This window comes from Photinus pyralis, unplaced genomic scaffold, assembly GCF_008802855.1.
Source record: "Photinus pyralis isolate 1611_PpyrPB1 unplaced genomic scaffold, Ppyr1.3 Ppyr1.4_LG1, whole genome shotgun sequence".
Taxonomy (NCBI): Eukaryota; Metazoa; Arthropoda; class Insecta; order Coleoptera; family Lampyridae; genus Photinus; species Photinus pyralis.
The window spans coordinates 32,100,358-32,116,264 of record NW_022170249.1 but is presented as its reverse complement, the minus strand read 5'-3'; the positions used below and the strand labels follow the sequence as shown (position 1 = coordinate 32,116,264).

Here is a 15,907-nt window from a genome sequence, read left to right as displayed (position 1 = left end):
ATCGGAAAAATATTTTACCCAAAATAGTTCTGAAACCTTCATTTTGAGGCGTACGTTCTGTCAGGAAATTTTTTAGATTTTCTTAGAAGTATAGCAGACTACTTTTCCTGCCGCTTGTCACTTTACCGGTCGTATCTGTGACATTGCTAAATGTCTATAATGACTTCTGTCATCACTGACAGATTGACATTAATCAAAAGTATATAGAAATTAAAATTTTATATTAAAATACGATTTCGGGTAAAATTGAATACAAAACTCGTCAGTAAAATGACACCTGATTCGGAAATGAAAGTACTCAGCCGCATTGGGGCCTCGTACTTCAATATTTCGTCGCCAGTAATGTGTCATTTTCCTGACTTTTATGTAAATAACTATTGAATAGCGATATTATAAGACTATCGACTATAATCGATATAATGATCGCTATAATAAATAAATATAATAATATAGAGTTATAATTTTGGCAGTTTCTGAAAAATATCGGTTATAGTAGCGCGTCTTCTGGAAATTATACAAAAAAGCTACTTTTTTGGATACAATTCAAAATTTCACTGGAATCAAGAGTCATTTCTGAGTGACATGAATCTGTTGGAACGTGACTAAACATTGAGTTTAAACTGCAATATAATCGAATAATATCGTCCAGTCGAATATACTCGATATTTCTACTGTACAACTTCTATATCTATATTCCTAAAACTTTAATATCTTGAAAGCGGACTGCCACGAGCTAAACATCTCGGAGATATCAATATAAAGGTCCTATACACGTACTAAGTTGATAACGACAAAAAATTAAAAGTGTCTAAGAATAGTTAAATCCTGTATGGATCGTTATAGACTCTGTATCCAATTCACTCCCTGTTCAATTAATAAATTAATACACTTAAATATAAATATAGTGGTACCGGCACATAAGAAGGCGAGAGCGGGCTATGGGCAGATGACCAATGTAGAGACTGCAGGAGGAGCCCCTCCCCCTGGCTTCGTGACGCACTAGTAGCTGCAATTAATATTCGCCTTTTTACGTGCCGGTCCCAAAAAATGTAAATGTAATAAATGAAAGATAAATCCGAAACTGTTTTTGCTGTTCTTTGGTCCAATGTGCATACTTTATTTCTTTCAGATACATTCCTACACGACTATGGGGATTTAGTGGCCATATGCAAACAATTCTACATAGTCTTATTGGGAGGCTGCATTGTCGTTGGCCGATAGGAGAAAGAGTTTATCTTTTACTGCGCGATGGAACCACTCTTACGTATGATGTTTACCAACCCGTGGAAAATCTATACGAAGGTATGTATTTATGGGGTTGACAGTCACCATAGAATTTAGACATCATTTCTCGCAACAAATTTTATGTAAAAGTATGAATAATTAAATTGAATTAATCGGATTGGTAGACTTTGCTACGGTTGCCACAAATGTTTCAATTTCTACCAACCCGGTTAACCCTGTTGAACTATCAGAAATAATTCCCCGTTGTGCACATCCGTTAATCCGTTAATTATATCAATTACGCCGGTAACCTTCATAAGTTGCATTTGTTCTGTAACATCTGTGTTGCATTCTACTGTTTGTATCTCATCAGATGTATATAGGACTGGGTAATGGTTTGTATCAAACAATAACGATGTAGATTTCCTGCTGATGATAAATTCTGATTTCGCTGTCATATCGGTAATTCATGGTCGCAATTAGATACAAATAATTAAACCCCGATAAAAATCCCACTTTATTATTATATTGGCCTATTGAGGATATCAAAATGAAATCAATTTCAAGAACTTTTTTGTTACATTCTAGTACTGAGATAATTGATGTTGAAAATGCAAATTAATTACTACTTAAAAGTTAAATGAGTACGTTATTATTCTCAGAACTTTAATTACGAGACGTGTAACCTAAGTATTCTTACAATGAACTTATTTACATTGATTTATTAAATATGTACTTAGTTATTGTTGGTCATTAATTATTATTCCACTTAAATACCGGTTGAATGCTAGAAACTCCGACGGTGTAGAAATTTCCAGACCTCTTGCCATAATTCATTGTGCACTTGTTTTTAGCACATTTTTTGTAGTAAAGAGGAGCTTATAATAGGTAAACACCTACCTGAAGGTCATTTGTTCGTTCGGAGCTGGTAATCTCCCTGTATACTAATATAAACTTACATTGGTTGCTCTACTCTATATAGATATGTATGTGTAAATGTGTTATTGAGATTATGAGGTTCGTTAATTTATTATGTTCAAACCTCGGTTCAAATTATTCAATTTAAAACTTGTAATTATATTCGGCACTTTATAGAGCATATCCGTAATTTTAGTGTTATCAAACAAGTTGTATGGACGTCATGGGTTCTTTTTGGGTCATACTTGAAATGGTAAAATGAAAATTTGAAAATGGGGAAGTCATAAAATTTACAATTTCAGCATGGCCATTGATTTTCTTAGTTAAAAGAGATACAGAAAAATTGTATTACACAAGTGTGATTGCTGAATAATCTACTGTTCAAAATAAGTATACGGGCTCAGGTAAAAAAGTTCGGATCTAACCTCATTTTTTTTAGTGGAATACTCCGTATATTTTAATCTACAAAGATAGTATATTAAATTTCGTATCATATAATAATTCACAAAAGGTTTTAATATTTTTTTTAAATTAAAATTTTCTTTTAAATTTTTTGTTGTTTTTAAGTCATTTGAATCTTTTCAATATAATAATAAAGAGTCGGATCACTTTCTAGCTGACAATTTTTTGATTTGTATCTCATAAGCGAGAGAATATTTTCAAATTTTGATTTTATCATTTTCAGTGTGACTCAAAAAGAGTACATGACGCCTATGTGACACTGGGCGGCGATTGTCCTCTCATGATGGCACTTGTATTAGCACTTCTTACGACATATCTAATGAATGTGTTTGATTTAATTCCGGTCATTGCCTTTGAGGCCTCGGACAGACGGGCGGACAGAGAAAGTGTAAAGCGCTTATTAGTTAGATAAAACGTAACTTTCTACGTGGTGTCGAGATCTATAACCTTTGGATACCGAAATACGCAAGTGTCGGCTGTATTTTACATGACAAATTATGCAAAAAAAAACCTTTGCGAAGATGTAGCAACCCTCTTTAAAAAGCTTCATTTTTAGAGAAAATTAACTTTGGAAAATCGGATACAGCTGAATACCGAACGATCTCGAGATCTTCATATACATACATCATTTTTACTACAAATCTTAAGGGGCTGATTCTGTTCCACCAGATCAGCAATAGCTTGTAAACAAATTTTTTGAATCTGAATTAGTTTTACTTTTATTCGAAGTACCTACATACAAAATTTTCTTTAAATATCTTAACAAATAAAGAAATTGAGATTGCGCAAATACAAACGTTGCAATTTTTTTTAATTCATCATAGTTGCCTGAGGTGTAAGGAATATTTACTAAATTACTATCACAGAAAACCGGGCATTCATATGTTCTTCGCAACAAGAATGATAAAAGAACCCCTTTTTTGGACGTTTGGGCTGTAACTTTTTGGCCCTTCAGTCTACGTAGCCGAAAATCAATAGCGAGCTTTCTTTGTGTATCAATTCAAAGCGATCGGACGTTTCTACACAAAGGTATCGTGCACACGGACAGACCGGCGGCAATACAAAATTATAAACGATCTGGAGGATTATGATACTGCAGTTAAGCTAAAGGGCAGTTTTGGTATCGCTAAAATTGGAGAATTTCTTTTCTGGTCTGTGGCATGAAACTAAAAAATTGCTTTGAAACTACAAATACAATGCGCCAGTGCATAAAGGCTCGCCCTGCGATGTTTGGGTTTGGAGATTAAAATTTATGTCTCGTAAACTTCATTTATTAACATTTGCCCTTACAACATTCCGCTCGCTAACGCAAAGATAAACTACACTTTGGTTAACCTCAAGTTCGGAATGTTGGGAGTTGCAGAAATCCTTTCCTACAATTGTGTAATTTACTACAGTGCATTTTTTAAAGAGGGTTTGTTCACCTTTGCTCATTGATTTTTTATATCTAAACTGGGATCCTTAACGTCCGAGAAATATTGACGTTAATTAGCAAATAGCTACAGCCATTGACCTTCCATTACTTTTATATCAGGTATGTGCTTTTATGAAGTGATAATCAAATTACCGAAGTTGCGTAACTCTCTCCTCATTTCCTGTAATATAATTTCTACATAATTATGGAAACAATCGTTAGTTTTGTGTTGCTGGCGAAATAACTGCTTACTACAACAGGTAGGTATCGAGAGCTAGGTCGAGCGTTCTTAAAAACCGCGGCGAGCGCTCTAATTGTCTCAAAAATGCTCGCGAGCATCGAGCTGTTTTGCAAAGCGAAACCGCTTGCGAGTTCCGAGCACTCACAAGTGCTCGAGCGGTTTATCGCGAGTGCTCGGGAAAAGTGCTCGTGAGCGGAAAAAACGCTCGCGAGCGGCGCTTAATCACTTAAGCACTTGAGAGCGGTTAAAAGCGCTCACGAGCGAAAAAAACGCTCCGGAATGGAAAAAGCGCTTCGGAACGGAAAAAGCGCTCGCGAGCAGAAAAACCGTTCGCGGGCAGAAAAAAGCGCTCGAGCGCCGAGCACTTTAAGTAACCGCTCGAGTATCGAGCACCAAGCGGCCTCTCCGAAGAGTGCTCACGAGCAGCGCTTTTTCCGCCTGAAGCGCTTTTTCGAGCGAAACGCTCGCGAGCAGTACCCAGCTCTGGCGAGAGTGCCTTAGTCCCGTCATAAACAAAATTTCTAATTACATTCATGGAATAATTATGCAAGAAGAAGCACTCACCTTAGTAATGTAGATTAATCCAAAATAAACGAGTGCACTTAACAAAACACAAAACAATACTGACCCAAATCTCTTCAAGAAATACGTTTTACCACGGCATTGTCGAAAGAGTTGAAATCCGTCCCCAACTTTGTATTCGGTAATGGTCATCTTGAAGCGGGAATGTTTGAAATATCGTTACAACATCGGGAATGACGTAGGTACCTAACTGCCCAAAGTTGCCCATTATTTTTACACACTCGTGTTTCACACCCTGTATAGTAATTTATGAATGAAGTTCCGTTCGAGAGGATATTTTTTATTGCTTCTACCGTTCTTTCACTCAACGCTTCTACATTTGTTATTTCTTAACAGTAATAAATAAATGCCTAGGTATTGGCGCCGGCCAAAAAAATAATTAAAAAGGATGATTCAGTAATTCATATTTGAAAATATTTCACTTTCAGAAATTCCTACTTCGATGTTATACGCAGTTCCTTCTGCATCTTAATATAAACGAGTTTTTTAAGGGAGCGGTATGTTATACGGTTTATATGTCCAATAAATTCTCCTAATGTTTCTGTGTCGTGCCTACATACACTTGACTGTATGAAGGGGCAGTACTGGTAAATTCGTAGCCGAAAAAGCAAAATTTGTTAAAGAAAATGGTATTGCCGCGATTTCGTTTGTGAAAAAAAATGTGTGATGAAACAATTTTCTATTGATTGAATTGAATACGTACATAATAATTTGGGGCGTAATTTAAGAATGTGAACTTATTAAAAAAGTTATGGCTACCGAAATTTGTACTTTTTTTAGTACTCTCTTACCGAAAACGTGGTCTTTGCGAAATTTGGGGTCCGGTTACCCTCAATTATTTGAAATTGGAATTAAGTTTTGGCCAAATATCCAAGCAAATAATGTAAATTGTATTAATTTTACCAGATTAAGTATCCCATTTTGCTAGTCTCTTTTGCATTTTACATATACAGGGTGGGGCGTCTAAGGTTCCTTGGATCATAATTCCTTTACCTGAAAAACCATCGAAAGAAATGTAGGAGCAAAGCAGTGGCGTATTGAACACCCCTGATTTTATTGAAGAATTAATAAGTACTTACTGGAATATGTAGTAGTTAGTACTTATTTTTTATGTAACATATAACATTAACTTAACGATTTCGCTGTTATAACCATTTTTTTAAACGTGCGAAGTCGGTCGTTTAAAACACTAGTGCTTTAAAGGTTGGCTAGGTAATGTTACTTCAACTTTTACGTACATACTGTCATCTGGAGCCGAACTAAAACATTTTTCTGTAAATGTAAAAGTAACTTTTCTTATGGTTCTGCAACAAACCATTGCACGGGCGGTCTATTATATTTTTCAATCAAATTCATTTTATTTCTAAAGACAGTGATTATAATTAACAAACTACAAGTTGCATTTCCATGCCAATAGAGTGGAATTTCGAATTAGCCGCTCTCGTAATCAGAAATGTATTTTCCCTTGGGAAATATTACTGTGTTATGACATATTGTAACTAAGGCAATATCATTCAATCAGGAAAAAATTATCAAAGTCCTCGTGTGAAATCGAAGGGATTTCAGCGCATTTCGCCCTCATTAATCACACTGCAAATTCATGAAAAAAAGTATTATTTTCAAAACTGGTTGTACAAATAACTATTTCCTTATCAGTGACCCATTGTAGTAATATCTATATTTTTCACATTTTTCTATGGGTTCCAAATGCTAATATCTCAAACATCAAAATAGGGTGTATTGTTAGCCTACTTACTTTACATCTGCGTAAACTTACTTATTTTATTTGAAGTTTAAGATCTTAGCACTGAGACGTTGCAAAAAACTACGTTTGTAGCACTTTATTGCTGATACGTACGTAACGCGCATGGTTAAATAATTTTGGATACTAAAATATTCAAAACCTCTCCGCGCGCATAATTTTTGATTTTACTAACCCCCTCCCCTCGATTCTACTTATTTTGCAGAATTCTATGACGCTCCACTTGGTAACACAGCCATTTCCGGATTAGGCTCCTTCTTCTTACTGTTATATTCCTTGCTTCCCAAAACGACAAATGTTAAAACAGGGAACAAACCTATGGCGTCGTTTCTACAAAAACTAACAAAAGGTGTGTTTTCGCAATTAGCTTATGGCTTGTTCTCCTTATGCGCCTGTGCTTTTGCTATAAATATATGTTATATCATTCAGGCATATTGCGCTTTTACAGTTGGCCCAATGTTACATAGTTGTTGGGTGGAGTACTATTTTCGATCCGATCAGCATTGGACCACATAACCCTCCAATCCCAAATCCATACAATGTTTGTTAGAATAATGTGATAGTAAAATGTATGAACTGATTTGCAGATGATATAACCGTGGCCATTTGTCCTGGAATTGCAAATTCTTCAGAAAGTGTCTATATTCGCACTTTCGTCCATTGGGCACAATATCATGGATACAGATGTGCCGTTTTAAATCACGTGGGTGTACTGAAAAGCGTTCCAGTAACATCGCCTCGAATTTTTAGTTATGGTAAAGTAAAAAAATTACTAAAGGCAAAGTTCTAATTCATATCCTTTCAGGAAATACCAACGATTATAATGAAATGATGACTGCTTTAGTAGAGAAATATCCAAACACCAAAATTATTTGTATAGGATTTAGTTTAGGAGGAAATTTAATTACCAAATATATGGGAGAAACAGACCGTGTTAGACCCACGCAGATTATAGGAGCAATATCAGTCTGTCAGGGTTATTGTGCCTTAGAGTAAGTGAGATTTCGCAAGAAAATGTAGTTATTTTTTTTTGCAGAGGAACGAAATGGATGTTAAATTGGCAAAATTTCCGTCGATTCTATTTGTACGTGATGACCGAAAACATGAAAAATATCATTTTGAAACATAGGCACGTTTTACTTACGGAAGAAGTAAAAAATTACCACAAATTAAATGAGCACGAAATAATATCAGCCGCCACCTTGCCGGAGTTGGATGATGCGTATACAAGAAAAATTTCGAATTTTGAATCTCTCACAGAACTATACTCGTGGAGTTCGAGCATAAATTATTTGCAAAACATCGCTTCGCCTATGATTTTCATCAATGCGAGAGATGATCCTATTGTTCCAGAGCCACTGTTAGAGCCCATCAAAAATTTTGTGTGTAAGTATTATTTTTAAATTGTACAGGGTGAGTATAAAATGATCGGGTTTCAAAATGTTGTATTTGCTATAAAGTATTGCACTTATAATAATCATTGATACATAAAAAGAAGCAGAAACTCCCTAAGTTACAAATGTTCTATGTTTTCCACTTGTCATACATCCAATCTGTAATTTAACTCCCCAGAAAACATGGAGAGTTCTTAGTGATGTAATTGATATCTCCCAACTGCGAAGGCGTCCAGAGATGTGTCATGTACATAACATGTACTACAAAACGCCGGTTCCAAACACGTGCAGGTGAGCCATTTCAGAAATGTACATAGACGTTTCTGATACATTAATGAAACACGGTTTGTATTGCTCCGAAACGTACTTGACACCCTGGAAGCTTTGATAGGTCCTCTCAGGTACTTTGGAATCATTAATTTTATGTCTGTGAGATTTCCCCAATATGCTATTGCAGTTGTATGCCTCATCCAGCCATGTGTGCATATTTTCATGTGTTATTGATTATTGTAATTGCAATACAGTAAATATAACAGTTTGAAACGTAATGAATCATGTTATAATAATCCTCGCGTTCGACATTTTACGATTGATTATTTCCGTCAAACTACCTTCAATTTCCGATCCTATATTTTAGATGTGTATCAAAGCAAGTCGACTTCTCATATGTGACTATTTGAATATGAAATAAAATGGTACACGGTCGGTTAAAAATACAATAAAAGTTCCTAATCTGTCAGTTAATTTTGATCTTAGTTTCACCAGAGCACTATAAAATGTATGAAGTGATTCGCCACTGTCAAGTTTGCTTTTTGTAAAACCCCCTCGACTTTAGCAATGAGCCTCATCTAAAACAATATTTATAATATATATAAATGGTGCGTTTTCTTCACCACCATGTCAATTTTTTCGACAAAAAGTTAATCTCCAATTTTTGTAAATGAGTGTTTGTGCGCTGTTGGCACTTGAAAATGTTCTAAATTAATATTTATTTGCAGCGGAACGACCAGAAACGTTATATCTAGAAGTAGCACACGGAGGACATCTAGGATTTTACGAAGGTGGTCTCATTTATCCTAATCCTGTGACTTGGCTGGATAGGGCACTAGTTGCTCTGATGGGAGGTCTTGTGTTTAAACATAATCTGTCACTTAAAAAAACAGCGCAAACATTTTAATCCTCACAGTTGGGTTCGCTGTAACTGTAGAAATATTGATGAGTTGTCGCTGTTTTGTATGATTATATGCTGCGTTCTAACTAAATTACACAGAGTTGCGGTTTTTTGCAAGAATTTGTTGTATGATCGTATTAAAAGTTCGTTAATTATGTAAATAATTTGGGTACTTTATTTTTAAAAATGGCTTATTAGCAAGTTTATCAAAATTTCACCTTGGCTTAAATTGCAAAACAACTTAACTTATTAATGGTATTAATATGTGGAGAAATTAAAAAATATTCTAAACAATGGTTAATTTAGTTACAGAAAAAATTCCTCGCTATTCATGGAATCATAAATTTTGACAGTATCTGCTATCATATCATTCACTAATTGAATAGCACAGTATAGGTACATTAGCACGTGTAGGGTGCCAATATGATCTTATGAATTATAAAAATTATATTTTGGATACAATGTAAACTACTCAATCTACAACTGTGACAATAATGTAATAGTGCAAAACAAGCACAAACTTCAACTAATAATGGTGCTGTCGAAAAAATTGGGTATTTTCATGAAAGAAAATGAATTATATTTTGGAAGAAAAAATAATATGCAGGGCGATCTTACCCATTTAATGTTCCTGTGGGGTGAATGTGCAAAATATGACTTAGTAGAGTATCCAAAAAGTGTGCGTTATAACTGTTTTAAAATGTTTGTTTAACATATACGAAGCCTAAAGGATTTATTCCTGAAAAGTAGCGTAAAGTTATAAGTAAAAAAAATTTTTTTTTTAGAAGAACTCATAATAGCTTACATGCTTCGTACAATTATTTTTGTTATTTTTTTTAGTAATTTCGTGTAGTAATACAAAACATAACTTTATAAGTAATCTTATGTAAATGTTATACTTTTTTAGTTTTAATAAATTAGGGTACCATAAACCCACCTTTTAGATAACTTTTGGATGCTACACAACTCTCTAGTCACTAGTGAGTCATTTAAAGTTATTAAACTCTAGTGTTTATATTTTTTGCTGAAATATTATCTGGAAAGCTCACTAGCTTACAAAATACTACAAACGTTGAGGAAAAAGAGCAAGTTGTTTCAGTGTCGTTTTGCTTTAAAAATGTTAAATGAAAGTTTGGTGGGCATTGAAGTACTCAAATTTTTTACAGTTTACAATCACACTAGAAAAATTCGAAAATTTGTGATTAGCTATAATCATATTGTTCACAATGTGATATTTTGCCAATAGAAACTATAATGTTTGATATGAAATATTTACTACTTTATAAACGTTTTCTATAAGACACACCGGTCTGTATAACAATTATAAAACATTGTTGCAATTTTGTATTTTTAAGTATAAGTAGGTAAATGACTTGTAACATGTTTTGTTCATATTTAATTAATTAGTAGTTGCTTATTGTTAATAGCCGAATGATTGAAGAAGGGACGATTCGTGTTGGTAAGTGTACATTAAAGATGCAGGGTATGGTATTGATTTTGAAGTGCAATGCCAAGTATTATATTATTTTTTTAAAATATTTATTGTTACTTGTTAATTCACCTTTCTCTGAAGCTTTTGATTATACATACTTACTTTGTGATACTAGTGTAATCGGCATATTATAATTTTTTTCAAATGGGAATTTACAATAAAGCACTATAAAAATTTTATTTTTCTTACACTCACAAAGAGGCTGTGATGGCTCATGAACAATGTATGACAGAAAATCAACTTACCTTACTTTGAAAACCTCGATGAGTGCGCTCAAGATGCGAAGGAAATGCTTCATATGTGAAGTGTGTCGTACCAGGAAGCTTGTTTGCTGCACAAGTGTCAAGACCGGATATCTTGCAGTCAACAATGTAAGCAGGTATACACAAAATCCATGGCTAACACACTGGACTGTAACAAAACGCATCATGAGGTACTTGAGGGGTACAATTCAGTATAAATAGGAGTTCGATGGAAAATGGAGAAGCCAGGTGATTAGTTATGCAGATGCTGGTTGGGCCAACAGGTCGCAATCGCCGGTTATGTTTTCTTAAAAAATGTTTCATGGGGGAACCTATCGGCAAATCACTGTGGCCCTTCCTAGAACTGAAAGTGAGTACATGCATGGACTAAGGCAACCCAAGAATTAGCTTTATGATTATGGAAGCTTAGTGAAGGGTTTTTTTGTAAAAGACCTATGGTATGCATGTGGACAACCAAGGAGCCCAGAACCTAGCTACTAATGGAGTCTACCACGCACGAACCAAACATATAGATGTGAGGCATTATTTTTTAATTAAAAAATTGAAGAAAAAATTTTTGGAGTTGAAGTAGGTACTTCCCAACAGACAGTCGCAGACCCATTTCAGAGATCCCTCGGTAACAATCCATGGACCTACTTTCCAGTCGTACGGCCTTACACTGATTCGGGTAAGAGCTCCTTTTGGTGGGTACAAAATTATGTAGTCTCCAGAGCCTGGAAAGTGTTTCCAGGAGACATGTGAGAGTTTCATCCGCGGTAGACTTACATCTACCACATGGAAGCCTCAGTGCCTCTACTTTTTGCCCCAAGTCTTTCAAAAGGATTTTCCGAAGTGTTTGAATTTCAGGAAGACTTTTGATTTTACCACACAAGGTCCTTCATGATCCTCGTTTAGACCTCCGAATATGGTCCTTATACCTGCGCTGAGCGATCTTAGATCTTACCAGTCTGCCGGCAGCTTAGTGCGCATGGTCCTATTAATGAGCCTACGAACCTTTTCAGGATCTGAGTTCCACCAAGGTGTTTTCTTCGATCCTCGAAAAGTCCGCAGTTTACAGGTGTCCTCATATGACGCTGTTGTTGGGTCGCTTACTAATGCAGGCCGACTCTTCCACCTGCTCTGCTTTGCTTTCCTACAGAGCAAAGTTGGCCAATCCGTCCGCTCTGAGGGTTTCGCCACATAGCACTCCCAGTCAGTGGATCAGGGATTCCAAAACCTACATGGTTCACAGTGGGATGCCAGGTAAAGTTGTAAAAGAATGTGCTTGTGGTCCGCACTAGACACCCTCCCACTTGTGATCAAGTGAGCTATTGAAAAGGAGTCCAACCTGACCTGCCTCCGCGATGAGACGAAGGTAGGAGCTACTCCCTGGTATAAAAACATTCAAATCAGTTGTTTGCAAGTGTCCGTGCTGCCCCACGCAGCATGGTGTGCGTTAACATTACAGCCAACCACAAGAGGGAGCCCATCATTTCGACAGTACTTATCAACTCATCCAGCTCCCTGGTAGGTGGCGCCTTGTCCGAGTCGTATGGGAGAAATGAGCAGATCACCACCTCCTCCGTCTTTTCTCATCTTTTAGCGCTACGGGATCACTGAAACAAAAATCAGCCATTAGTTAATAGGATAAGACTCGATCACGGACATCTTAAAAAAAGAGGTCCGTGCACTCCATTCGTCTATCGACATGTAAGTCATAGGGTTCTGTTGGCTGTCCCTCTTGTAATAAAGAGAGTTTACCTGGCCCCGACCTCTTATGGGTCCCCTGTAAATGTCAGGCATACGCTTGTCTGCTTTACAGCAAGTTGATGGCCTCAGACAGGTCGCCCCCTTACTTTGTTGCAAACTGCTCCTTAATAAGGTTACCTCGTCCATCACTGATGTACTAGGTTTCCCCCTCTCCAAGTGATGCCGACGGTTCGGTCGGAGCCAAGAACCGCCACACGAGCCAAAAGATCGTCGACATCTTTTTCGACCACTGAGGTCGCCGGTACTAATTACCACGCCCCTTCGAGGTTCGCAACGAGGGATTGAGCCCTCTTGTGACGTGCGAGACCCCACGTGCATTTGAAAGTTCTACAGCTGGAGTCCCCGATGAGATGCCTCATCGATACCAAATGCGAGGAGGATCCTCCATGCGGAAGAACGTCCTCTATAGACTCGTCCTGAAACCGGAATTTTGCTTCTGGACACGCTTCAAGATGATGGCGTGTCATCTGAGAGCCCGTATATAACACAGGCATTACTTTGGTTGCCTTAGGGACGTGCATCTGAACTTTCTGAGAAACACCATCCCAGGGCCTAATCAGAGGGACGGTCCTCCCAACTAATAGAAACAATGGCCACCCTGAGCACCGGCGCCGCGGCTTGCCCATAGGTTCGTGATGCATCCGCAAAGTTTTACCCTCGAGCCGGTGCTTTCTGGCCATCGCCTTCTGTGCGCCAGTCCTATTCTTCTTGCGGACAGAAACTGGTCCACTTGAATATAAGGCTCTGCATTGGAGCCGTCTCCTCCTTCGGGGCGCCTGTCCGGTTATCGCACCCCTTTTGAGGTCCCGGTCCTTTGGACGTGGAGCCCAGAAAGGGTTTGTTAAGATTATGGTCCGGTCCATACACTTTTCTCGAGTAGTGCAGAAATGCGGTCTCCCCGGGCGCACTTGCCCAGGACTTGGCTGCCAACTCGTTTCCTTAGGGGCCACAACTCAGAGGTCCCCCGATATCCGAGGAGCAGTATTATCAACACTGCACCTCAGTGTTCAGTCCTCCGCACGGTCGCTTGCACGCTAACATTTAGAAGGCTCGAGCCCTACCGTTCCGTTGAACCGTCTGAGAGCTGAGAATGTCTACAAACGTGCGCGTACCTCTATTAACACGCGCCCCAGCCGCTTAATGAATTATCCCAGAGGCCATTTTCTCCGGATCGAAGCGAACATCTCATAAAAATCGACGCCTATTCTAAAAAATTAAAAATGAAAATTGAGATTCGAGAATTTGCCTCATTTTCTTATTAACGATCCTCGAGATCGTTTATAATTTTATATTGCTGTCCGTCCGTCCGCCCGTCTGTCTGTCTGCCCGTCTGTTTGTCCGTTGTGCACGTTAACTTTGTGTAGAAAAGTCCGATCGCTTTGAAAATTGTGTTCCAGATGTAAGAAAGGTCGCTAGTGTTTTTCGGCTACGTCGACTAACGGGCCAAAAAGTTACTGCCCAAAAACTGCCCAACCCTCCAAAGAAGGTTTTTTTTATAATTCTTGTTACAAAGAACAATCTGATGTTTGCAAAATTCGATACGTTTGCTTACACTAAAAGCAACTTTAGTTAAAATTTCAAAGAAATATCCATAAATAAGAAAGTTACCATTGCGTATGCGCACATCTGATTTTTACTATATGCGATATGTTTGTCTTCACCAGAAGTATCTGTGGTTAAAATTTCAACAAAATGTATTAATAAATAAGGAAGTTGACTGCGCAGTCTGGGCATGCGCAATTTAATTGTCAAGATTTTCCTTGGCTCAGATGCTAGAGCTATACGCTACTGAATGTACTTAATATCTTGAAAACTGTAGGAGACGTTAAGGCCTCGGACAGACGGACGGACAGAGAAAGTGGCTGCAATAGCTCGCACCCAACTTTGTTGGAAAATGCGCTAAAAATGTGTTTTGCGCATGCGCAATCTCAAATTAGTATATATTTTAAGATACGTAAATGAAATTTAACATATACGGACCTCCAATAGTTTGTTTTACAAGCTATGCTGATCTGGTGGGACAGAATCAGCCCTTTAAGGCACTGTGCTTAAGGTGTATTGTAAAAATGTGTGTATATCTCGAGGATCGTTCGACGTTCGGTATGCTGCAGTTGTATGGATTTTTAGTGCATTTTTGCAAATTTATTTGTAAAAATTAATCTCACTTTGGCTGGGTGGCTGGCCGGCTGGCTGGCTGGCAGCAAATGTGAGCTCGTAGAAGAACTCTTGTAGAAGGCAACGGGTGTACGACTGTACGTGTATCAGCAAGGCCGTGGAATTTGTCAACCTTAGGGAAAGGGCTACATGATGTGGGGTTAGCGACATCTGGTCATCATCCTCGAGTGTAGTTTACTAACGTGAAGGTTTTTCAGTTTTTTCCTATCTTCTACTACAGTTTTGGTCCGATTCTTTTCAAATTGGTGTCGTCGGAAAGATGTAAAGGCGCACAACTCTTGCGGAATTTTGTTTTTTGTCCTAGGGGCGAAATTAACGACCTTATGCAAGGCGCGCGCGCGTCTTCGAGAGGTAGGCAACTTCGGGCGCCTTTTACCTTCCGTTGCGAATTTTGTCACGCGGTTTAACGTTTCGTAAATCTCGAATCGCTGTCTCTCTTTTTCGTGTCGCCAATAGAAGATCGAGCAATGAGAAGTGCCCCAAAAATTAAGTACTATCTTGTGGAAGGTTTTCAGCGAAATCCACCAAAATGTGGGTATAATATAAGTATGCACCGAAAAAGAAAATGTGGTAGACTCCGACAAGATCTAACTGGTGGTGGAGTGAAAACTTCAAACGCGAATTGCGAGTCAACGAGGTGTCGGAAGTGGGTACCAACAAAGGGAATGTGGTAGCCCCCGACACGATCTAACTGATGGCAGAGTCAAATCTTCAAACGTGAATTGCGGATGAACGGCACGTCGGAAGTGGGTACCGTCAAAGGGAATGTGGTAGCCCCCGACACGATCTTACTGATGGTGGAGTCAAAACTTTAAACGCGAATTGTGGGTGCATGCGGAAAGTGGGAAGCGGATACCGACAAAGTCAATGACACTGACTATTAAAACACTGATCTGCCACACAAAAATGCGCTGAAGTCCCTTCGATCTCACACGAGGACTTTGATAATATTTTATTTACACTATATTTACAAGAAACTCAATTAACATTATTACATTAATAATTACGTTCTAACGCAAAAAAGAAGTCAACTGAAATACAAATCATTCGCTGATAAAAA

General features: G+C 37.8%; 1 protein-coding gene across 4 annotated transcripts in view; it reads left to right on the top strand.

Moving 5' to 3' along the window:
- LOC116158927 (abhydrolase domain-containing protein 2) overlaps window positions 1-10,837 on the top strand; it is a 33,310-nt gene extending 22,473 nt beyond the window's left edge. For 3 of the 4 annotated variants that reach the window (XM_031471796.1, XM_031471798.1, XM_031471799.1), the window contains exons 2-7: window positions 1,130-1,302; window positions 6,809-6,952; window positions 7,191-7,358; window positions 7,409-7,595; window positions 7,640-7,989; window positions 8,996-10,837. In XM_031471796.1, the coding sequence (XP_031327656.1) occupies window positions 1,130-1,302; window positions 6,809-6,952; window positions 7,191-7,358; window positions 7,409-7,595; window positions 7,640-7,989; window positions 8,996-9,174 (1,201 nt within the window). In that variant the 3' untranslated portion in view covers window positions 9,175-10,837. The remainder of the gene's footprint in view (window positions 1-1,129; window positions 1,303-6,808; window positions 6,953-7,190; window positions 7,359-7,408; window positions 7,596-7,639; window positions 7,990-8,995) is intronic. The other variant, XM_031471797.1, reaches the window with a different exon arrangement.
- Window positions 10,838-15,907: the final 5,070 nt, after the last annotated feature.